Below are 25,691 nucleotides of genomic sequence, written 5' to 3'. Positions count from 1 at the left end.
GCTACAAGTGCAGAGCACAGCACTGTGTGCTGCTGTAGGGAAAGGTGACTCCAGCTCAGAGAGACCCAACACAGATGGAGACATTCATAGAATCATAGAAACAGAAGGTTAGAGAGGACCTACAAGATCATCTAGTTCAACTGTCCTATCACTAAGCTACTAAACTGTATCTTGTAGCACCTTGTCCAAGCACTTCTTGAACACCGCAAAGGACGGAGACTCCACCACCTCCCTGGGCAATCTGTTCCAGTGCCTGACCACCCTGAGAGAAAAAGTTTTTCCTGATGTCTAATCCAAATTTCCCCAGGCACAACTTGTGGCCATTTCCTCAAGTCCTATCATTAGTTATCTGAAAGAAGAGGCCAACCCCATTCTCATCACAATCTTCCTTCAGGAAGTTGTAGAGTGCCATGAGGTCTCTCCTGAGCCTCCTCTTCTCCAGACTCAACAACCTGAGCTGCCTCAGGTGCTCTTCCTAAGACTTGTGCTCCAGGCCCTTCACCAGTTTTGTTGCCCTTTTCTGGACACGCTCCAGGGCCACGATGTCCTTTGTGTGATGAGGGGCCCACAGCTGAACACAGCGCTCAAGGTGCAGCCTCACCAGAGCTGAGTACAGGGGAACGATCGCCTCCCTGCTCCTGCTGGCTGCACTATTTCTAACACAGGCCAGGATGTCATTGGCCTCCTTGACCACCTTGGCACACTGCTGGCTCACGTTCAGGTCAGCACTGATCAACACTCCCAGGTCCCCTGATTCAAAGATCAAAGCCGAAATTCCTTTAAGTGGTATATTCTTTATTGCAGCACTGGATGCACGGGGGATCTCTCCATCTATCGTGCATACCCAAAGCGGAAAGCAGTCTTGAATTTATACAATCAATCTATCAATATTCTACAAGTGTCTATACATATTCATCACCTATCCCTGTCTTCCCTCGCTTCTCATGCTAATTAGCCTTTTGGCACCTTGCGCCTGTGTAGAGCCTCCCAAGAATTGTGGGCAGGGGTCTTTGGGAGGAAGACCCCGAGTCTTCCTCACAGTGTACTTTTCACCTTTGGTCAGGAATCTGCTGAGCTGGCATGTTTCTTAATTGCAAGAGCTGGTTGTTGCTAATTCTTCCGTTTGTTTTATCTTTATAATGAATTCCAATGGCCAGTTTTGAGATTTATAGTCCTTACATTTGTTTCTCTGTCCGTCTGCCACTTCCTTATCATGAGTTCCAGTGTCTCGTTTCGAGATATACAGTCCTTGTCTGGGGATTGTCCTTCCCTCCCCAGTGCCTCCCCAACACCTCCTTAATCACCCCTTCTTCTTCACAGTGTTGTAGCCACTCTGTCCCAAGCCTATAGCACTGCATGGGTTTATTCTGTCCAATTTCAGGACCCAGCACTTGACCTCGTTGAACGCCACCCCATTCGCTTCAGCCCAGCCAGGGGACACGAAATCCCCCCCCAGCCACCCGCCAATGCCCACCACCACCAAAATGGCGCCGGGGAGCTCCCCCCTGCACGCGGCGCTGCGAGCGAGACGAAGAACTACATCTCCCAGGAGCCGCCGCGCCCCGAGGGCGATGCGATTGGCCGGGCCCCGAGCCCAATGAGCGCGGCGGGGAGGTGGGCAGCGGTGCCGCAGGTGCTCTGCCCGCTGGAGGCCAGCGGCCGGCGGGCGGGGGGAAGATGGCGCCGGGCGCCCGGCGGTGGCAGCGGCTGTGGGTGCCGGTGCCGCACCCGCCGGCCGGGAGCTGCCTCCTCTTGCTGCTGCTCCTCCTCCTGCTCCTCTGCGGCCAGCTCGGGGGAGGACAGAAAAAGAAGGAGGTAGAAACGGTCGCTTCTTTCGCCCTCCGCTTTGCCCCCACGGCTCCGCTCCTTCCCCAGCCCCGGGGGGAGGCTGCCTGCGGGGCGGGGGGCGGCTGCTGCGGCCCCTGCCCGGCCCCACCAGGAGCTGGCGAGCGAGCAGCAGGAGGGAATTAGGGGGAAAAATTAAAGAGAAAGGAAAGGTGCCGGCTCGGAGAGCCCCGGCGGGTGTGTCCGTGTGCCGCTGCGGGGGCTCAGCCTGCTCGGGGCATCCTGGGGGGTGAGGGGGGCACGGAGCAGTCGGTTTCAGCAGGAGGCCTTCATCAACTCTGTGTTTGTCTTACTCAGGTTTTGATGCTGCTGCACTTCATCCTGTCTTGCACTAGCTTCAGGCCAGGCTCTTGCATACCCATCGCTAGGCCAGCCAGTAGTAGCATCTCCTTACGCTTTCTCTGTAACTTCAAGGGGAAAATAACTTTTCACTGACCAGTGAATAACCACAGACTGCTGCTGTGCTGTAGAGCTTTATGATTCAATTCATTTATTTGCATCCCTTATTTTCTGTTAGAATAACCAGACTTGTACATGGTGGTAGAAAAGGAAAGTTTTGCTAACAAATCATCTCCTTCAACTATATAATCCAGAAGAGAGAACAATCAGAAATGTTGGGTTTGATGTAGGTTATTAAGCTATATAGGTCAAGAAAGTAAAAGCCCTAATGTAGTCTGTAAAATCCTGATTTAAATATCAAAGTAGTGGTCTGACTTTGTGGACTTACCGAGTTAAATAACAATCTTGGAAGTTGAGATAAATCATTTGAGTGTCAAGGTAGAAAATTAACACCTGAACTCTACATGTTCCCTTTTTTTCCGCTTGCTTTTTTTGTTTGTTTGTTTTGTTTTGGACAATTTTCTGCAACTGGAAAGAGTAGGCAGTCTTCTGCCATAATTAACTTTTTTTTTTTCAAAAAATTTTTTTTTTCTTTTTAATAAAATGTTTGATGTTTATCACTATTGATCCTCCCATGCTGTGATGTACTGGCTTTGCAACTTTTGTTGACAATTTCCTGTGGAGCTTGGTAGCTGTGCTACCAAGATAGTTGAAATAATTTTTATTTCTTTTTAAATGGAATCCGTTCCTGGCAATAAATAATGGCAAATTAAAATGGCCATCTACAAATGCTTTCTATAAAGTTTAGCAGTTTTACTGAAGAGATAGTAGGTAACAGGATTAAAACAGACACGTTTTGGTAGTACTGTTTGGTAGTACTGTTCAAGGTGCTATTTCTCTTCTGAAAAGCTTGTTGCTTGATTTCTTTCTTCTTTAACCTATTTAATTGGTGAACTAATGCTTAGCATTCTGCATAGTTTTACCTCCACTTTTCAGTCCTGTTTAAGCCTTCTGCTCGTATAGACAGAGCATTTAACTAGTGTTATGTAAACATACTGTATCTACAGCTACATCTTTACAGAAACCACTGCAACATTGTAAGCACTTTCCTCACCCTAAATGCAAACTTAAAGTGTAACATAGTGATTTTCAGGGTTTAATCAGTTGAATAAATATTGTCTCTTTGTATGTTTCTGTATAATATATGTTACAGCTAAAGCCAGGCTTCTTTTCTTGCCTTGCTAACTACATATAGAGAACTGCCCAATATATGTGGGATAGGGGGAGGTATACCTGTATGAGAAATACAAAACTTGAACTTTCTCACAGTAAGCAGTTTGGAAATAACATGTACAAAACATTGTCAGGATAATTGTCTAAATTGAAAGAGCACAGAAACTTGTGCTATGGGAGGTTGGTGTTCCTGGTTTGCAACGCTGTCTGTAAGTGTAGTTGCAAAAGGCAAAGGTGATGGAGGTTAAGTGAGTAAAATGAGCCTGTTTTTCCACACAAAGACTGACAAGATTGCCGAAGCTTTTGTAGAAGTTGGAAAAATAGTTGAACATACAGTGAATTCTTGCAAAGTGAACCTTCAAGAGAGAAGTTAATGTAGTAGGGTTAAAATGCCTATCTTGGGAGATAAAAAGATGTCACATCTCAGATTCCTTTTTCTTCCTTGCTTTGTGTGTGCATTTCTTGGAGGTGATTGTATGGAAGGAGAGGTTAAGGACTAGAGAAAGGAAATGTCTTTCCCAATCAACTTTTTTGAAAACCTTGAGTGCTTGAAAAAGTACTTCAAAATAAAATACTTGAGAAGAACTCGAGGTGTTGATATTGGATCGTAAGCAAAGAAAGGAACCTTGGTGAAGGCAATGATTTTTATTATTATTTTTTCTTTTAAAATGTCAGCTATGTAGAAAATTATGTATAAATTGGTGTCTGGATTGATTGTTTGAGTGTGTAAGATGGAAATAATGACTGCAGAAAAAAAGAGGACTGAGTTAAGCTATTAAATGTGTTTCAAGGAATTATTGCTAGCAAGGATATAGAAAATAGAGGAAAACTAGAGAAAACTGGTATAACTTTGTGTCACAGATTCATTGTATCGATTGGTAAATACTATGTTATATCTGTGTTTAGAGTGGAAAATACTAGGTCTTAAACTGCTGAAATACTGTGCTGCAAAATATTCTGAATGATAAATACAGAAACCTGTTGAGTTTCGTCTTAAAAAAAAAAAAGAGAGAGAGAGACAGAATGGTTTTGAATTAGTTTATAATTAGTTCTGTGGTGTCATGGAAGTTATAAAATAGCAGCATGAATCCATAAACCTATAAACAGTCTTTTCACTTCTCTTCAATCTGTCTATTCATTCTTATGTATTGTGGACACCCAAGACAGCTTTTGCCACTAAAGAAATATGTAGAAACTATTTAACATGCCCAAAGGTAAAATATTTTAACTTGGAACTTAGATGAAGACCAACATCGTATCTTTCTCACCAGTCTCAGACCTAAAAGCAGTCTTTACAAATTCAACTAGCTCTACAATTTTAATTCTGGTGCTGAGCAGTACCTTTAAGTAAAGAGAAGCAAAAAAAAAAAAAAAAAAAAAAAAGTTTCATATTGTGGAAATAGCAGCAAGTGACTGAAGAAGTGGTTTTTCTTTTGGCAACTCTATTTGTAACTTGAGAAAATAACTGTTTCCACAGTATCTGAGATAATATAATTGTGTTTTAATATAAGCATTTTTCACTAAGGCATATTCTTCCCAATCCTTTTATGTTCTTTATGTGTCTTTTACCTACTTAAAATTTGTGTAACTATTAAAAACTGAAAGAAATCAGAAAATCAGAATGAGACTATTACAACTTGAAATATACCACTTCGCTTTTTATTATAAGTTTGCATGGGTAATTTAGATTTCATGTTCCTTTAATATCATTCACTGTTTTATGTCCAAATGGATACATTTGTTTTGGACTGAAGCACATAAAAGTTGGATGTTGGTTTTGCAATATTATGAACTTTACTCTGTATACAAAATGCTTATTTTTGAGCTTTCAGATGGATGATTCAGAAGCTTAATTAAACCACTGATACACAATTGGAGTAGTTGTTTTTCTGTAGGTAAGTTTGTCATTACTGCTAATTCAGACATGGGGAAGCTGTCTTTTTATTGCATATCAGCTTCATTTAGGTTGAAGTATTTTGTTAAGCTAAAGTCTACTGAAAAAGATGCTGTTAAGGTGTAATGATGTTATAATCACTCTTCTGTACTGTAAGCTTTTGTAATGGTTTCCTTTGCCTGAGTATTTCTGAAGTGTTTAAAGACATGTATACTTAGCACGATTACCTACTTCTTCCTTCTTACTTCCCTCACCCCTTCCCCAATTGTATATACAAATTGTGACAAACATCTGACAAACATCTTACCTTATGTGTCCTCATAAGTCTTCAGTTGTGGTGATTCTAGAACTTATGTAGCCTATTACAGCATCTTACTGTTATAAAAATACTTTTTTTTGGTGAAGTTCTAATCAAAACTTCTGTGTTTAGTCTCTGTATTTTTGAGTCAGTTACTTCTTGTCCTCACGATGACCATAAAGATAATTCTTTGATAGTCTTCTCCATTTAGACAGAGACTAAAGGTAGCATTTGACAGTTCTTCTGGGACGTATTTTCTTTAAGGCTATGAGTTCTAAAGGTGATGGCTTTCCTGAGAGAATCTGCTCTGAGCTTACTTTGTTCTGTGTGAAATTAGTGGGGATAGATTGGCAAGATCCTCTTGCTGCCATGTGTTCTCGTTTTCCTTTGGATTTGTGTAGTGAGCCCATTTCTGTTATTCCAGGTTCTCGATGATTATTGGTGTGTTCCTTCCATTGCAGCCACGATAGGACATCTGTTTGAAAATCCCTTTCTTAGACCAACTTATTGTGATTGTCTTTTGTTGTAAAAGTAGTGAAAGTCACCCTTGCAGAGCCTGCCCATCATGCAGCAAAACCTGCCGCCTTTGGTTGCCATTGCTCCAACGTGGAAAGGCAATGCGTAGTTCCTTCCTCTTGTCTCCTAATGCTGTTCTCAGAGTAGTATTAATTTCTTCTGATCAGCATTCTGCTTGCCTGTTTAATTTAAAGAAAGAAGTGGTGAGAAACGTGTAGTAGAGCCAGTGGAGAAGGAAAGAAGCAAACGTTAGAAGAAAAGTCTTCTTCTGAAGTAATACTGATGCTACCTTGGGCATTCTGTTACTGCAACACTGAACAGTCGGTGTTGGAAGACAACAGTAAAAAGATGTATGAAGAATTAGAAGTATTTAGCATGTTCAATGGCATGCGCGGAATAAAGGACAGATTCTTGACCTCTTGATACTTTTATTTTTAAAAACAAAATAGTAATAACTAAAACTCATGTTTCATCTCTCTCTCTTGAAATTTTATTTAACATGAAACTTGAGTATAAAAGACTTCTTGGTATTCTAATCAATAAAGCGTTATGTTTGGTCTCCAGACTGCGGAACACTGCATGTTTTTGCTTTTAAAACAGCATGCTGGAAAATGTTTGACATTTATACCAAGTCACAGGCTCCTCTTTTAAAGCTTTATTAAAAATTAAGATCTGTCAAAGGTTGAATCTTTGAAGGGAAATTCAGTCCAGGTTATAGATTGAGCTTCAGGTAATCTTAACGCTGTATTTAAAGTGGAAGGTCTATATCCATTTGGGTAATTTGGCATTTTATCTTTTGTTGCAGCAGGGAGAGAAGAAGCTTTTTCAATTAATACTTAGAGCATTAAAGTAACTGTCCTGGTTTTGAAGTGAAATAAAAGCAATAAATACAACCTGAAAATGTAAATGTCTTTGAATACAACTCTAAATGTTGTTTCTTGAATCTGTCCTAAAAGGAAAAGGAACGGGGCTGGGAGCATTTGCAAGAATTATTTGTTTTCTGCTGACTTCTTTTAAAGCCACAAAAACCTTTGTATCCCTTCCATTTCTATTCCTAATTAACTGAGGTTTTGGAGAAAATGGACGAAATTAACTAGCAGTTCTAATTTTAACAAATGCATGTAAAGAAACTTAATGTCTTTAGTGATTGCATACAATAAGTGAAATAAGGGATGCTTACAACAGCCTGATAGTGTTTTTGTAATTGGATTACTGAAACTTTTTTTTTCTGCCCAGTTGTCTCCATTTGGCATCTTTGCCGTCATAAGACAGATCAGTGGCTTAATTGATCTTTTTCCCCATTCTGTTCTATAACCGTTTATACAGCACATCCTGTGCAGCCACATGGAAAATACAGTTAGCACTTAGAACTCAAGCAGATACTCAGGATAAATCAGTCAGTGTAATTAGAGGGGAAAGCATGGTGTGTTTTTTTTTTTTTTTGAATATTATTATATTGGATCTTCAGATTTATTTTCATTTCTGAAAGTGTATTGAAGGTCACATTTTGTTGGCTAAGCTAGTGATCAGAACTAAAAAAAAAAAAAAAAAGAACAAAAAAACAAAACAAACAAAAAACCCCAAACTTTATCTGGTATGATTTAGGCCTCTTCCTCTGGATTTAATAAATCTGAAAGCGAGCATAATAAAAAGTATTGTTTGTCTTTTCATATAGTGCTGTTAGATATACATGTAATATACATAGGTATTATAGTGCCTTCTTTAATATTTGATATGTATGTAGAATTTAATAACTACTTTTCCTCAAAAAATTTATATAATGAATGATTGCCATGAAATAAATTGAAAGACATTCCTATAGTAATTATCCATGCTGTATTTCAGGTAGACTTATTTTCTATGCTATTATTACAATGTAGAAAGTTCTTTGTGTTCAGAGAAAGATAAGCAAACCTATATTTCCATTGAATGGATTGCTTGTTTTACAAAATAATTTAAAAATAATTTACAACGTTTTGGTTTGAGATGAAAAAGATTTGTACCCTGCAGTGCAGGCTTCTCGATGGCAGTACTCTGTGATTGCTAAAGTGGTAGGACTTTTGTCTTTTCTAGGGGGCAACTGTTTTCCCATCTAGTAGGATTTACCGGTAAGATTTTATTTTAATCTGATAATTCACTGTAGAATATCCTCAGTTCTCCATATTCTACTTAAGCAGTTGCAGTTCTTATACTAATTGTGCTGTTCCATTACTTTTTCTTGCTCTTTTCTGTGGAATCCAGAGCAACTGTTTCTGAATTTAATACATACTGGACATGAAGCTTGGCAAAGTTTGACTGTATTACATACAACATTTGTATATCAAATTCATAACACAAATGGTAACTACAATTGTGCAGTGCCTTTGTGGAATGACATCTTGAGCTTGTAGAGTTCTTCAAGGATATACTCTATAATATCCCCTGCCATAAGGATAAAAGCTACTTTCTACTGTGCGTTTTGGTTTAGAGATTTGTTTCAGTAATTTCCTATCACCATTGCTATCTGCTGTACTATTACAAGATCAGAACCTTTGGTTACTTTACTCATCCAGTTGCCATACAGAGGCCAGCTAAGACAGGTTCTAGTCCTGAATCCTTTTTTCCATTTTGGTTCAACTTTTCTAGGTCTTGGTATGTATGTTTTCATGCCTGAGCTACCGTAAATGTCCCTTCAAAGATTTTGAGCTACTGGAGTAAGAGTATGGCTAATATGGTGAAAGTCCCTCAAGTATAAGGTTAATTTTTGTGAACTTGATTGTTTTGTGAAATCTTTTGATACTTAAAAATACTGTTTTCATGACTTACAAAATAATTGACAGTTCAGCTAATTAACTAGCTAATTTCCTTAATACTGCATATTACCAGGTTCTACGCGTTTAGGTTTTCAACACATTTTCTCTCTTAGAGCTTATTAGTGGCAGAGGTACATTCATAAAGTTAAGCCTTTAATTCAGAACTGCACTGTCCTTTTAAGTGCCTGTTCATTTATAAGTATAAAAGTATTACAACTTTTATATGACTGTGTTTTTTCTTCACTATGCTGAAGAATATGATTATTTTCTCATTTAAGTATGAGAACTATTTTTTGGTCACTGCTACTTGAACTTGTCTTGATAATTATAGATTCTTTGTCTTCGTTGTTGACTCCAGTGGTATAAATTAAATTATTACTTAAAACATTTTTGTTCTTTTTCCTTCTCATAGCACCAACTCTGTATTACCTTCCTCTGTCTTTAGTAGTAAACTAGAATGAAACCTAAGTTGAATCCATGATTAGTAAATCCATTGGGGTACTGATATTACTAAAAATATGAAATCTTTACTTTTAAACCTGTTGCAATATCTTAGGTGAGCCTTTCTCTTTCTGTAAGAGACATAACTGGAGACTCAGATTCTGTAAGGGAGTTTAAAAAAGGTATTTGAATACATGTAGAAATCTGTCTTAACTGAAGGAAGTGTATAATTTTTTCTAGGTACTCTGGAAGATGTTGGGCTAGATAAAGTGAAGAAATAAGTTAACTGTACTGGCACGTGTTTAGGTCGCTCTCTAAAGAGAGAAATTCAAACTACAATTAAGTGAGGCTGTTGTAGAGAAGCTTAGTAAAAGGAGGAGTAGGACACATCAGCGTGTAATAACTGCACACTGTATAATCATTAATCTTAACCTAGGGAATAAGAAATGCTAAGCAGAAGGGGGTTTCTGAAATCTTGGCCTTCTCTAGAGTTTGGATATTGAACTCAGAACTGTAAGGCAGTGCTGTCCAGAATTTGGTATTGTTAGCACTGGTTATGTTGTACAGAGTTCAGCTACAGGAAGAGGTGATAGAAGGAATTACTAATTATTCGATGAGGACTATGTACATAGTCCTTAAAAATAATATCAATAAAAAAGTAACACATGAATTAAATCATTACGTTAGAGTATTGTGATTTTTTTTTCTCCATGCAGTGACATAATTATTGTTAAAGTTGTATGAAGTGGTGAAAGCACGTATTGATTGTGATATGTAAAATATTTCAGGGATTTCTTCTGAGATGTGGGACTTAAATTCTTTCAGATTAATGAAGATCAGGCTAAATCTGTATCTCCTCACTTGGCCGAACACTCTTGAATTTAGAAGGGTGCACAAATGCACGCAGCAATAAATGTGTTTTGCTTTCAAGCATCTCTTTAAATCTTTCTCTCATTTTAGTGAGATGGTTCTGGGTATCAGTTAGTTTTTTTTTCAGATTATGCCTGAGATCAGGTGCTTCGAAAAGAGAATGTCCATGCTACCTGCTTTATCCATCTTCTTAATGGGACCACAGAGTTAAGCTCAATGCAACATTTGGAAAAGTGTAGGACATGTTCAGAGGCCCAGAGAGCACTGAAAATTCTTCCTTTTAATATAAAAATATGAGGAGCTAAAAATTTTTATTTTCTCTTAAGTTTCTACTTTTCTGACCTAATTAAAAATAAAAAGCTTTAGATTTTCTTCAAGCCCTAATGTTGCTGTAACACTGAAAAGAGGTTTTCAGGTTATGTATGAACCTAGCTGTGGTGTAGTGCAAAAATCACTTGAAGGTGGATCAGTCTTTGTGGTGATGGATGACTGAAGTTGATAAGATTTCTTCTTATCAGCTACCAGCCATATGTTTTAAATGGAGTTGCTGTTAATGGCATGTAAAATGTCGTTAGGAGACAGATTCCTCCAAGTTCTCTCAGCAAGTCCTAGATTCTTTTAACTTATCCTGCAATGTGACCTGCTTAACAGATGGCCTGGTCAGGTTGGAGTGTTGGATCTGATCAGCTTTTTTATGGGTAGCTGATCTGATTTTAAGGCAGAATGCCTGTGAAATATGATAATCCAAAAAATTGCATGTAAACATATTAAGAAACCCACAGTAAGATGCATGCAATTCCAAAAAGACAAGTTTTGATCATCTAATCAGACTGTTTTGATTGAAAACAAACATCTTGGTCATGCTGCTTAGATCTGTCCTTTTATTACAGTTTAGCAGCAAATGTTCTCATGAAATCCAGATGACAGTATTTGGTAATTTGCCTTCGCAAATAGTAAATAATGTTTACCAGGTTTAAATACTGAGATTTATGAGAAGCCAGGTTCAGTGATCAAACATATTCAGAAGTGAGAGTTCTTAAAACATATTGAAATACTGAAGTCTGCTAGAGGATAGAGGAGGGTACTGCTAAATTGTTTGAACTGTTATTTTTGCATCACAATTTAGTCGCAGTTTGTACTCTTGGTAACCACGTGATGGTTCAGCTTTAAAAAACTTCCAGTGAAATGCATTAATCTTTTAGTTCCATGCCTGATTTCTGTGAAATCTTCTACCCTAGTGGAAAGTGAGTGGCAGGAATTGCATTGGAATTTCAAGGAGGATGGCAGTCCTAGAAAACCTAATCCAAGATGAAAATGTGAGACAATTATGCCTCTCTGCTGTCCACAGCAGATGGGTTCACTTACTGGGAATGTGACAGTGATTTAAATGGAAGCACTAACTTCTTTAGTGGCAATTTGTTTAGAAACTAAGATAAAACATTATTAATATCCGCTGAAGAGGCTCCAGATTCTATCATTGCTTTTCATTTCCTTTATGCTTCTTTGGTTTTGGGCATTACTGATCCTTAAAATGTGTGGTAGGCTTTCTCATTTTTCTTTTTGGTTTGTCTAAGCTGGATAGATTAGACAATATCGATAGCAAAATAAATAAATAAAATATATATAGAGAGGTTTGCCCTGGCCTATGTGAAATAACATTTGCCTTTATGTTGACAACTATGAGTTCATTTTCCTATAACTCTAAACCCAGGTCCTATACGTGATCAAAGTACTTAAACCAAACTTCATGGAGAATGTAGCATCTGGAATTCAAAACTTTCATCTAAAATGTTCTTGTGTAACAGTATATTTGTTCTGCAGGTTGCTAACATAACTAAATAAGTTCAAGGCACGTGCAGTTCTGCTTTTGCGCATATGGAGGACAATCCTTGTCTGATTTGGTAGCTTGTATTTCAGCCCATTCTGTGCACGGAAACTTGGCATTCTTAAACTTGTCATTGTTTGCTGTGATCTTGTGTAACATTCACTGATAGGATTTAATTTGTCAGCGGAATGTGACATCTTGTCCCTTTATTTAGTAGCCTTATAGTTAGAGCATGTCTGGGAAATTGAAATAGTGAGAGCAGTTGATACCATTTCCCAGAAATCAAACGATTATCCTGGTTCACGTAAAGTGCCCTAAATGCTTTGCTGTCTGCTGTTCTGGGCGCCTGGATCCTCTTAAGGTGGTCTGTGTTATTAATTTTATGAGCAGGCTCTGAAGTGAACCAGCTGTCTTCTACCTGCAATGCATTGTTTGCATTTTGGAATGGGCTCTTGAGTGTGCAAACTGGATTCTATTACTGAAATTAAACCGAAGCACGAGACGTTCCAGAAGTGCAGGTAATGCACTCCAAGTGCTAATTGGCATTCTGTCCTTGGAACTGGCTGAGAATTATTTTGAAGTAAAATTCTCAAAACATGCAGGGTGTGGCTATTAGGACTGCAACACCAGCTGTTTTGTTCTGCAAATCTATTCTTTAGCATTGCAGTACTTGCTAATACAGATCTAGACCAGCTGTCCTCTTGCACAGGCACAGCGCTTCAGAAAAGGTTGAAACAGTCACTGGGCCAGAGAGGAGCAACAAGAGGGAAGGTAATTTTGTAGCTGAATGATGATCATTCAGAAGAAGGATGTCCCGAGTTCCCAGAACTATTTATACATTTAATCTAATAACTGTTTAATGTAAAATATTGCAATACAATCTGTTCAAGTAGGTTTACTTGTCCACCATCTGGAGATAAGTACTGCCTGCCAAACTTCTTAGTTGGGGAACACACAGAGGGCAGTGGAAGAAACCAAGCTTACTTTTGAGTAGTGAGAGTTCTTCAGGATAACTGCCACACGCTCACTCATCTCCATGCTGTTACCTTTTTAGTTTTAACTTCCTTGATCAGTGGAGATGGCAGAAGGAAGTAAGTTCTAGGATTGTTTGCATATTACAGGTCTGTGGACAAGAAGGAGAACAGACAACATTTTGGATATAAGTACCCAAGAGAACCAGGAGAAACTTCTTCAAACTTGGAATTGCTAGCTGTGGTCTCACCCAGTGGTTGCTGTAGGTCACGTTCCTCTAGTTGACAGCTTCTGTGTGGCTTAAACTAAGTACCGTGTTATATCTATAAATACCAGGAGAGGTAAATTATAGCTTGAAGTTGCAGTGGTGTTTGACTTAGTCAAATATGGTGATATTTGACTCTATTTTTAAATGAGTATAATATGGTATGAGGGGAGATAAAAGATGAGTTTCTTTTAGTGCAGAATGTTGTATAAAACGTTAGTAATTGGGCTACACTGAAAAACGATGAGACCTGAACTCATCACAACTGAAGCCTTCAGTTTAGATATTTTTTACTGGAGACTTAGCAACCTTTATTGCCATCCTTGGTAGACGAGAATATGGTTCCACCCACGTAATAACTTAATATTTCTGTCTTCAGCATCTTTCAGCTTCTTCATTTAAATTAAAAAAAAATAAATAAAAAAAATGATATGCCGGTATCTTAGTGTTCATTTTACAAGATTTTTCAAGTGAGGCGAATTGGAGAGATCATAAGTCCCAACTATATGTTGCACACTCAGATGAAATACAGTTTTGTATTTGTACAACTTTTATCGTTAATTGCATTTTTCTTGTCCCACCACATTCAAGTAACATAATTACAATTGTATTAATACGCTAGTTTACTGGGATGTATCTTAAGTGGCTTAAAAATCTAGCTGAAGTTGTTCAGTTATAGCATCATTTTTTTGAGCACTGAATGCATTGTGCTCTGATGCAGAACTTGTGCTCGCTTGGCTGAGAGAAGAAATTACAAGTTCATTAGCTGATACAGCAGCTTTGTTTTCCAAAGTAATTTGAAGACTGCACTTCTCCCAGGAAGTCAAAATAGAACTTTTCTTGAATTTAATGAACTGTTTGATAGTAAAAATGTTCTTTAGGAAACACAATTTTACTCAAGTCCATATAGTAAATCCTGAACCTACAATGAGTTAATACAATTTGTTTTTAAAATGAGCTTATAAACAGACTTTCAGCTGGTTTTGATCATTAGATCTATACTCACTTTTTATAAGACTAACATAAATAGGCCTTTAGAAATTTGATTTCAGTCAAATTTTAGAAATTCTTTGCAGAAGGTAAAAATTTAGACTTCATATGTTTGTGCTGCTGTTTCCTAACATATTTAAAGTGTAATGTTTTCTGTTAAAGCATCATGACCGTTTTGTACAGTTGTGGTTTGACATTCCTCAACAAACTTCTGCTTTAATCTTATCAATGACACTTTTTTTTTTTAACTTCTAAATTATGTGATGATATCTATGCATAGTTTTTCCTTAGAAACAGATTTGGAACTACAAAGTAATTATTTTACCTTGAAAGGATTAAGGGCTTTATCCATCACAGGTGATTGTCTGCTTTCTGTTGAACCTCAGAGCCCATTCATTAATATTAGCACCATGCTATGTTTTTTGTCTTGTAATGAATGACTTACCAGGGAAGGTGGCATTACAATGAGAAGAACTCCTGCTCCAGGAATGCTTTGTGCTGATCTGTTAGTGCACGGGTAATTGTAGGTAAGCAAGAACTTCATCCAGATGGCTGACAGAGGAGAAAGTTTTGTATAAGTTTTTGTTGTTAGAAAATGTGGAAGAAGTAGTCACAGAGAAGAATGCTAAATCCAGTGGCTCTGTTGTATTTTTATTGTTTTCCTCATGAGAGATGAGGAAAAGAAGCTCTGACAATAAAGTGACCAATAAAAGGATGACACAATAGAATAAAACTATGGAGAATAAATGTCAGAGATAGTGAAGAATGTATGAGTATTAGCAATAAAATGACACTGAAATAATGTAAATGAGGATAGATGAAGATTTTTCTCACAATGAGAACATTAGTCAGGATCAAAAGTAGTTTGAAAAAAGGTATTAGGAGGCATACTACTCTGAAATATGCATTAACATAGATAATGGATACAATATACAAATTGCTTGATTTTTTTTAAAAGTGGAGATTACACTTTATTAATTTTGATGCTTTCAAAACTTTCTTTACTGCCTACTATTTCTAACTTTGTCTTAATTGCTTGTGGGATCTTTTTATGGAAAGGTTTTACCAAAAGAAAAAAAAAAGGGGGATGTTTTCTGCATGATAGAAGAAGGGAACAGAGAATCAGCCTGAACATGAATCCAAACTTTTGACTTAGTCTGCATGTTATAATTTCCACTGCTTGCATGAAATTTCATATATTTGGACTTGTACATTCAGGGGAGCATGTGGTCGAATAAATACAACTTTCCCTTCTCTCTTGGAGAGATCTGTGATTTCTACAACAGTAGCAGATTGGAAATCCTGAAGATTTTTACCCCTTATAATACCGTCCATTATCTTTGACTCTTTTATAAGAGAACTTTTCTGTTGTGCCATTTTACTAAGTATCTTCCAAGGAAGTGTAAGGAACAAGAGAATACATCCAGATTGTTGGCTGCTCTATTCGTAAATGTACATGTACATGCTCTAATTGCAGTTGCTTTGAACTACTTATAACAGCAGTCTAAAGAATAAGTGATTTTTGGCATCGCTTCTGTATAACACTTGATTGTGAAGAAATGTGTATGTGAAGTGATAAACAGAGGGAAATTTTGAGCTTCTCTATAACCAGTTTGCAGGATGCCAAGGACCTGCTGGTAGATCATTAGTTATATACTGGAATTCTTTTAATAGAGGAAGATAGAGGACAGAACACATTGTCATCAATCCTTACATCTCTCTGAAGATTATAGGCTTTCCATTAATGACACAAGGACCTGGGTTAAATTAATGTAGATTACATGTATGAAAAAGAGAGAAAAGAGTTCTGAGCTTTTTTTCTTCATGGCACCTACAACTCTTCGCTGTGTCTATTCAGCAAGCCAAACAGATGTTATAGTTACACTTTTCCCCACCTGCCTTCTGAAGTAAGCTTTTGCATGGTTCTGTTTTAAAACTGAAATTACAGGATGATTAAATAAAATTTTTGAGACAGATCTTGCTTACATATCAGTTATAGCTTTGTTCAGTTTTAACATGTTTTTTTCTTGTTCATCTGTTTGAAGTGGAAAAAAATAATGTGCAGAATGTCATCTTTGACAATATCAGAATCTTTCATACTTTCTTGAAAATTTATTGATGCAAAAATGTTTGTGGATTTTTATTTTTACCTGACTCCAGTCATAGTGCTTACTATGTTTTATAGCATTATTTGCATATGGTCTAAGCTCCTTACTGGAATCTCTTTGGGCTACATAGAATTATAGTATATAATCTTAATAATCATTAACCAAAGTGACTTATATGGAGTCAATTATATGCAGTAGATTACAGCTTTTTTTCACCATAATGGAGAATTCATGTGCAAAGATAAGCTCAGTGAAATTTGATAATATATCTGCCATAGTTCAAATATTGATATCTTCCTGATAAGCATGTGGAGGAAAGAGGAGGGAAATACTGTGTTTTTTTTTTGTTTTTGTTTTTTTTTTTTTTGTTCCCACCAGCTATCTGTCTAATCTAGAGGACTGTTGCCAGAGTTGTAAACAAGAAAATTAAAACGATGCTTGGGAAAGTAGGAAGCTGTATATTTTCCAAATTAAAAAAATAAATAGAAATGCTGATGTAGGACTGAAGGCTGATCATCTGTGCAAATCGTACCAATATCTCATCCTGCCTTTCAAAGTGACCAAACTGATTTGCCATCACCTTTCTGCCCACTGTTATTTCTCAGAGCTAGGAATAGCATCCAGGCTTCCTGACTATAAATATTCTGCTGTTGATAGCAAAGAGGAAGGAAAAAGTAACTTGAAAGAAGTATTTCATTTCCTACAGGAGTTAGACTATACAGAAGCATCTAGTTGCAGCTTATGTTGTTCCATAGCATCTAAGATGTTAGGTCTTCTTTTTTTTTTTTTTTTTTTTTTAAATCAGGGCACATTCATACTGAGGTCAAGACCTTCAAGTTGTCTTGGTTACAGGGTTACAATTGTGATTTGGTCATGTGGAATTCACTTAGTGCAAAATAAAAGAATGGTTTTTTTCATTACATGATTTTTGGAACAGTTCCTTTGTTGATGCTCTTAATACATCGTAATGTTATAGAGTATACAACACATTTCAAGATTGTATAGCATGAAGCTGTAAGATTTTAGCTGTGGTTATTTTAAAATTAGTGATGGACAACTATAATGTATGCATAAATGTCAACATAGAATGCTTTTCCCCTTCTTTACATACACTAATATCAGTGGAAGGCATACCACATTTGTTCTAGGCTAAGGCAGACCTTTGCTGTTGGATTTGCTGCAGTGTTCACCTGATTTCCAGATATCCGTGAGCAGAATTTTGGAAAATGAAGGTATAATAACATTCAAACCCATCTCCAGTTGACTAGTGCCATCATGTTTTCTAATTATGAGAGTTTAATTTTTCTGTAAATAATTTCACACACTGAGATTAATAGTGGTGTTACTATATATCATATTTAGAATGCAAAGATAATAATAGCTTGTCTCGGTGTTCTTCGAAAGGTTGATATAATTCAACACCAGAAATAATTTGTTTCTTTAATTCCCCAGCAGGTATAGATTTTTAGAGGTTTCTTCTATAGGTAGAAATGTTGCTACACTCCAGTATTATATTTAAATGAATAACAGTAGTTTTTGTTTATTTATATTCACAAGAGGATGTTATGTTTACACAGGCTCTTATGAGAATAGAAATAAGATGAGCAGAAAAGTGTGTGTGCTTTCTTTCAATTTTGTATTGCCTGTATTTTTCCTTGTTTCCATTATTTTCAACTTGGGGATAGATCTCACGTTTTGTGTCAGTACAGATAACTGCTGTGTTATATACTGTGCCTCCAGAAGTTAAAAGGCAGGCGCATGAGCACTAGTAAGCAATAGCAAAAGTCCTTCTGACCTGTAAGCTGTGTTATAAACAACTTAGAGAAGGTTGCTGTAATTTGCATATTTTTGGGAATTAATCTACTGTAGTCATGGCCTAAAAACTATGGTTGGAGGGTGGATAGCCATGAGTTAGTGTTATTCAAAAATTCTCGGGCAGATGCTCAGTGCACCCCCCTCTTAAACAAAAGAAAAACCTCAGAAGTTACATTGTTAGAAGGTGTGTGCTAGACTGTTTAAAATTTCAAATATGTTTTGAGTTGGCTGAGAATTTCAGCAAACTGATTCTGAAGTGATTAGATGAAAAAATCTTCAAAAGTCACAATGTTGAGTTAATGCTATGATCTGTTTTACAGTTGTCTTGAGTCTTGGGCTGCTGTTGATTTATTTTCATTTGCATTTCCAATATCATTCTAATTAGATTTTCTGATTCCAAATGCTTTTTTTTAAAGTTACTTCTATGCATTTCTTTCTTGTACTGCTGTGCATACATGCTGAGCAGCTAGCTCTGTGTGTGTTTTGCAGCTGCTCTTGCTGAGAGACCGGCAGCCAGGTTGTGTACCACTATAGTGGAAATAATTCCTCCCCTAAATTTTTTGTCGATTAGAATGGTGACCAAACTCTAAATATTTTCAAAGACCCTTCAGAAAACACATGCACTAAGATTGGAGGATTATTTCTTTCAGGTTCAGCTGTTTGAGCTGATAAGGATATTGGACTATGGATATTCAAACCTGAAAAATCCTAAGCTCACAGGATGATTTGGTTGGGAGCAACCTTAAAGCCCATCCAGTTCCAACCCCCTGCCATAAGCAGGGACACCTCCCATTAGACTAGGTAGCCCAAAGCCCCATGCAACCTATTCTTGAATGCTGCCAGGGATGGGGCATTCAGAACTTCTCTGGGCAAAAAACAATATGGATTAAAATCATCAATTTTACTTACAAACTGATGGCAAGATGTGCAAACTATTGTTGCAGCATTATGAGGACTATAAACTGTTTTTATCCTTAAAACAGTCTCTTATGCATTGGATTTTAACACATAATGAACATACTCTTTAAATACTATACAGGGAATTTTTTTTTTTTAATTTCAGTCTAGTCAGCATATTAATTTCAATTTCTTGTATAGAAGAACATCTAAAATATTTTTCACTTAAACAAGCTATAAGTAGACAAAAGGCCAGTAACTATAACCATCTTTGATTTTTCAAACCAATAGTCAAGATTCCAACAATGTCCTAACTACTGTAACTATTGTATTAATTAATCGTAAATTAATTGTCTTGCATATGATGATATTGTTATAGGTGCAGTAGATACTCACCTCAATGTTTCCTTAATAGTGAATGACAAAACTAGAGTGCAAAATGCTTAAATATAAAGGTTTAGGCTTTAAAACAAAACAAAATGCTTCAAGGAAATTAAACGTGTTATTCAGTTTTGGCTTCTGATAGCTACTGTCTAAATTAAAGGAAATATTCTTTATGGTCTTCCCAGCTTGATATCTCCCAGAATGTCCACTGTCTTAGGTGTTGTCAGCTAGATTATACCTAGTATTTTTCACAAAGACCTCTTCCAGAATGGATCCAAAATGGAAATGAACGGTTTACAATCTCTTCCTTACCTTTTAGCTCAGCTTCTTTCATGCTTGATGTGTCCCTGTCCTTTCCTTGACTTAGTCTGTCTAGTCACCTTTTTCTCCTGTTAAAGCTGTTGTATAAATGTTTTAGTTTCTTAAGCATCTTGTCTTAAAAAATTTCAAAAAGGGCAAGTAGTTCACTTAGAGTTTCAGAGTTTCTCCTGTTGTGTTTTTTTTTTTTTTTTTTTTTGAATTTTATGGGAATGGGGAAATTTAGACCACTAAGAATATTGCTCAGTAGTAACATGTCTGTCCCTCTTCCAGAAAGGGATGGTTTCTGTTCCAGAGAGGGATGGCTTAACAATGGCCCACATAATGCTACTTGTTTGACAGGACTAGAATGTCTGCCTTATTTTTAATAGCACCATACAAAACAGAGAGCAAAGAACAACGTTTTTGTAGTGAAGAATCCCAAGGAAGCCAGAATAAAATGTATACATTTTCTTTTTTATCTGAGGTACTTTTTACTTGCTGTGCACTCTTGCATGGCCTCAGTTCTTGAATGCTTATTTTTAAAAAGCAAATTAAGGAGTAGTTCTATCAGTAGATTATTCCTGTGGTAACTAAATTATCTTGATTTAATTGGGACAGGAAGTATGTAAGGTGCCTGAATTAAATATGTTTCTGTGATACAGAATGGCATTTCAAAGTTGAGGTTACTTTGTTCTTTGGATGCTATTTAGATCTTTTAACAAATTTGCTGTCTTGGCCTGTAGTCTTCTTTGTGTTCTGTTAGTCATCCTGACTTACCATTTCTCCTTGAAATTTCTTTATATATACAAAATAAATTATTTCCCACAGGTGTGGTAGGGAATGCAGTTATCCTGTAATATCTGTTGCTTCTAGCATTAGCTTTATATGGCTTTAGATCAGAAAAGTATTTATCTTTTCATTATTCAGACTGTTTTCATTGGCTATCTTTCTTTGTTTTTGTTATCCCTTTCTATGTAATTCTCTCGGGGAGCAGTTTTTGGTATGGATGTTATTTGTTGGATATTTGTCTATAAAACCTGTAAATAAAGAAACAGCATAATAGTAGGTCAGTTTCTTAAAACCTCATTTTTTTTCCTCTGATAGGGATTTTGCAGTTTTTTAACATTTCTAGGAATAACTCTTAATTTCCCTGTTAGTTGTTTGTTATATTTTTCCTGCTTTTTTTTTTTTTTTAAAGATAGAATTCTGCTTGTCTGTAGGAGCCTCTGAGCTTTTATGAAACAGTCACCTGCTACAGTTGCAAGTCATCACACATGGAGTTATGTTTTTTGCTGCCTGTGACTGCATTCTTATTCTGCTTAACCAAAATGTCTACTTATTTCCTTTCTGTGTTCTAATTTGTCTTTCATTTGTCTAGATCACTTCCTTGATTCTTCTTTCTGTTAATTCTTGTTAAATGTTCTGTTAAATCTTAGCTTTTTTGCTTTCTCAGAAATTAAATATTCATGTATGTGATGGACTTTTGATAATGCCTGCTCAATATTGAGAGCAAACTTCATCTTGGAATGCTTGTTGCTGCCTTGGGGAAAGCTACTGATATATTTTCTGCCAAAAAAATTGTTCTCTAGGTCTGTTCAAAGTCAGATTTCAAACTGTCACCGTTCACTTCCTGCATTATATTACATTTCCCTTCCCTTTAATGTTAGAATGTAGTATTTTTCTTCCATTCTGTTTCTTCATGTTGCATCTCCAATTGCTTCTACAACTTTTTTGATACTTTGTTTTTCCTTTGTACGTTTTTATTTATCATACCTATTGCTTAGTGTCACACACTTTTTTGATTATCCAGGTATTTTTCCTTGTAGCCAGTGGTTTCATCATTTGTGTGTTTTTCAACATTTTTCCCAAGGATTTTGATCCTTTTTTGATCCATGTACTACTTAGTACATACAGATAGATTTAAAAAGATGACCCCATTATCTATGTGTTATATCTCTTGTTTTTAGATAATAGTTATGTTCAGCTCTACTTTAAGAACTAATGAAAATAACAAAGTAGGATAAGTCATATTTTGATGTACCTGTATTGGAAGAAATTTCTTGTTTGGACCTTTTTTTTTTTTTTTTCTTTCTCGAAAATCTGAGTGCCATGCCTCTAGATTTGTTTGGGGTAAGGAGGAAAGGCTTGTCTGTAATCATGTGTCCTGGTCTTGACTAGGATAGAGTTAATTTTTCTCCTAGTAGCTGGCATGGTGCTGTGTTTGGGATTTAGGATAAGAAGAGTAACACACTGATGTTTTAATTGTCGCAGAGCAGTGCTTACGCTAAGCCAAGGACTTTTCACCTTCTTGCTCTGTCCTGTAGCAGGAGCTAGGAGGGGACAGACCCAGGACAGCTGACGCAAACTGGCCAAAGGGGTATTCCATACCATCTGATGGCATCTAATCATCTAATAAACTGTCTTTATCTCAACCCATAGGTTTTCATTTCTTTCTAATTCTCCCCCCCCTCCGAGAGAGGGGGAGGATTGAGCGAATGACTGTGTGGTGCTTAACTGCTGGCTGGGTTAAACCATAACATCATGGTATCTCGGTATCTCTAGACAAGTGTACAAAGCTAACAAGGGCTTCTTTTAATTATTTATGAATGCAATTATCTCTATCTCACTCTGTGTGATCTATCGTAAAATCAAAGACCATGTGCACATTAATGTTGAGGTGCATGCAAATACTTCTCCTGTCTGTCAGGACCAGAATAGGTTCAGTTTACTGCAGTCAAGAAAGAGCAGCTCACATCATCATTCTTCCTACTGGTTTCTGTCAGCAGATGTCTGTCACTATTTTGAATTCCTCCTCATTGCTGAGTTGACTGTTCAATGTTGCATTGCTTATTATTTTGATTATTTGTTTCTGCCTCACATCACTTCTTCTTCAAAGTCCATATCCCTTGTAAGTGAAGACAGAAACTGAAGGATTATTTATTTATGGGCTTTTAAGGAGTCAACTTTCCCTAAAACCATAACATCTGTTTATTTCTAAGTTGATCAAATCATCTAGAAAACTATCCTGTGGCTTCCACTCCAGAAAGAAATACTCAGAATTTGCTTTCCAGATGCTGTCTGGTTTGATCCAGGTTTTCTCTGAGAGAGTTCGTACCAGTGCTGATCTGATTGATTTCATATACTTAACTGTCTTGTGCTCTCCTAACACTGCAAAATAAGAGCAAGGATAAATCCTTGAAGTAACTGTTATTACCATTTCTAACTGTAAGATAATAAAGGATTTTTAGTCTTTAGAGCTAAAATACTTGACTTATCGTTAATCTGAAAGGTAAAAGGTTTTGTTAGCTCTGCTGGAGCTGTCTTTTGTAATTATGACATGAAGTTCTTGGTTTCAGCATGATTCTGTTTCTCTGTGACCAATATCCTTTTATCTTAAGAGATTTATTACATTGCTTGTTTTTGACTCACGGGGTGTTTGTTGTAACTCAGAGGTCTTGAGTTTATTTCTCTGAAAATTCAAAACAGGCAGTATGAATTAACTCAAGAAGCTCTACTGCTTTGCTTTACTTGGACAAGAAAAATAACTGGAATGATATGGTGTGAAATGCTATCAAAACAAACCTGATCTCTGTTGGATACCTTTCTTTTTCCCTCTCTGCTCGTTGCAGTTCCCTGATATGTACAAGGCTGGTAATGGATGCTGGGCTTGTCATGATCACTCTCTGCTCTAATCTATAAAAGGGATGATTCTCACTCATTAAACTCTAATCGTTGCCTCTCATGTTATCCATCTATTGACAGAAGATCTCACAGAAGGATTTTTGTTCTGTTGCCATGTTATATTGAGTGAAAATGGTTCAGATGATATCTCTTTCCAGAGCAGCTAACTGCATGCCATATTGTGGTAATCAGAAGAAATCTTTTTTCTCCCATGAAAAACTACCTAGTGCATTCGTTATTTTATAACCTGAGATCATCTAAGATCTCCATATGAGGTGGGTAAGAATGACTTAACTCATTTAGGTGGAGTTCACCTTGTCCCAATATTCTTTCTCTAACAACGTCTGCAAATTCATGCACAGGGAGGAGTAGTAGCAGGAAAAGTATTACTGCATCACTAACCTGTAGTCTCCCACCCTTCCACTGTTTTCAGCTCAGATTTTCTTGAGTCTGATGTTTTCCACTAGTGGAGCTCTCTGCGGAATGAACTGTCATGATTAATTCAACAGTCCTAGATCTTGTACCTTTCTTTCTATGCTTTACTTGATATATAGCTCATACAGAATCTAGGTCTGTGGTTAAACGTATTATGCGGAGAGGATTGCAAATTAAGAGTATGTTATCAGATGTAAATTCTGCTGTTGTGTGTCTTTTGTTGCAGGAATGTTGCGCTAAGAATGTACCAAAACATTGTCTTCTCTATTTAAGATTCAGGAGAGCTCATTTCCCTGCTGAAGGGAGTATTTCTTTCAGGATAATTGGGCTGATATTTGGACCTTTTATGGATAAAGTTCTACTGTCTTCTGCGGAAAGTCTTCCAGCTTTCTGTTACTGAGATGGCCAAAGAGATATGAACAGTGCATTGGAGCTGCCTATGCTCAATGTGTATACCTGATATTCCTGGTTGTATATAGTAGTTCTGAAAAGTCCAGAAATGTAAATGTGGAAATTCTTGGCTCTACTTGGACATTTCCAGGAAAAAAAAAATAGGAAAATTGTGACTGATCTGGTTTTTGTTGCTTTTTTTTTTTGGTCCAGAAGCTGTGAAGTGCTCAGCTGTGTACTTTACAGTTTGTAGTGGTTGCCTATTAAACAGGAAGTGTCTGATAGAAATGATTTAACTATATAGGGAAAAATAAAGCTTAATATGTTCAGTTGGTAAAGAGATTACAGTTGTCTCTAGTGGTTACCACGTAACCTCTAGCTATCAGTTCTGAAGCTTTATAGAAGGAGAAAAACACACCTTCTTGAACAAGCAGCATGATGCTGTTTGTTTTGCTTGCATTTATAACATGCCAAAGCATGTGGGTTTTGGAGACAACTTGTTTTCTGGTGATGAGGATGGCTGGTGTGAGGGCATGAGATCTTACTTTTAGTGGCAGTCCCTTGAATTTGGAATCAATTTGTGATGTAAATCACAACCAGTAAATCAACACGGTAAAAAAATGTGACTGCTTTTGAAATAAATTAGCAATCAGTCTTTCTTGAAAAATTGAATTAACCATGATCGTATAATCAGTAATTTATACTAACAACAACACAAAATAAGGTTTTATGTTTTGAATGGAAGAACCTTGTCTTAGCTCTTAAATCACAGTTTAATTCTGAGCCTGCCGTTTTACCTGAAATGAACTTTCATTATTTTGAAGAAGTAGCACTCTCAATTATATTTTTAAAGACAACAGCTTACAATAAAGAGAAAGGAAAGACTAGGTCTTACACCTCCAGAGGAAAGATACTGTTTGAAGCAAAGAACGTACAACATTGTTCCCTATGTAAAACATCATGACAACAGACTGAAGCAAAGAATAGTACAAAGGTCCAACTTAGTTTGTGGCATTTCTTGGCTAAAATCGTGAAGCTGTCAAGAACTTAAACATACAGAGATGACAGGTGAGGAGGAGGTGTTCTCACTGTGAAACACTAAGCATGACTAGGTTTTCAGTCAAAGGATACTGATATTAAGACTCTTGTATTGTCTTGTTACCATATACTGTAGTATTGTACTCCAGAATTGGTGTTCCTTTGGGGAACTGTTTTTGAATACCTAATGATTAGAGAAGAAAATATGTAAGATTTCTGAAAAGCATTTTAATTGAATCTTGCCAAAAGAGATGGTGCTGTGTTCAATGATAGGCTCCCTGACGGTTAGGCACTAGAGGTTCAAGGACCTAAAAGTAAGAAAACTTAATCACGTGACAGGGGGAAAAAAATAATTCTTGAATT

At 36.8% G+C, this 25,691-nt stretch overlaps 1 protein-coding gene across 5 annotated transcripts in view; it reads left to right on the top strand.

Annotated features, from left to right (window-relative positions):
* The first annotated feature begins 1,594 nt into the window (after positions 1-1,594).
* TUSC3 (tumor suppressor candidate 3) overlaps positions 1,595-25,691 on the top strand; it is a 118,506-nt gene continuing 94,409 nt past the window's right edge. For 3 of the 5 annotated variants that reach the window (XM_068681512.1, XM_068681510.1, XM_068681511.1), the window contains exon 1: positions 1,596-1,815. In XM_068681512.1, the coding sequence (XP_068537613.1) occupies positions 1,678-1,815 (138 nt within the window). In that variant the 5' untranslated portion in view covers positions 1,596-1,677. Of the gene's footprint in view, positions 1,816-25,691 lie in introns of all 5 variants that reach the window. The other 2 variants (XM_068681513.1, XM_068681514.1) reach the window with 1 other exon arrangement.

This window comes from Anas acuta, chromosome 4, assembly GCF_963932015.1.
Source record: "Anas acuta chromosome 4, bAnaAcu1.1, whole genome shotgun sequence".
In the NCBI taxonomy this organism is placed as follows: domain Eukaryota; kingdom Metazoa; phylum Chordata; class Aves; order Anseriformes; family Anatidae; genus Anas; species Anas acuta.
Note: the sequence above shows the minus strand (reverse complement) of the source record. Positions and strands in the feature narration are given on the sequence as shown.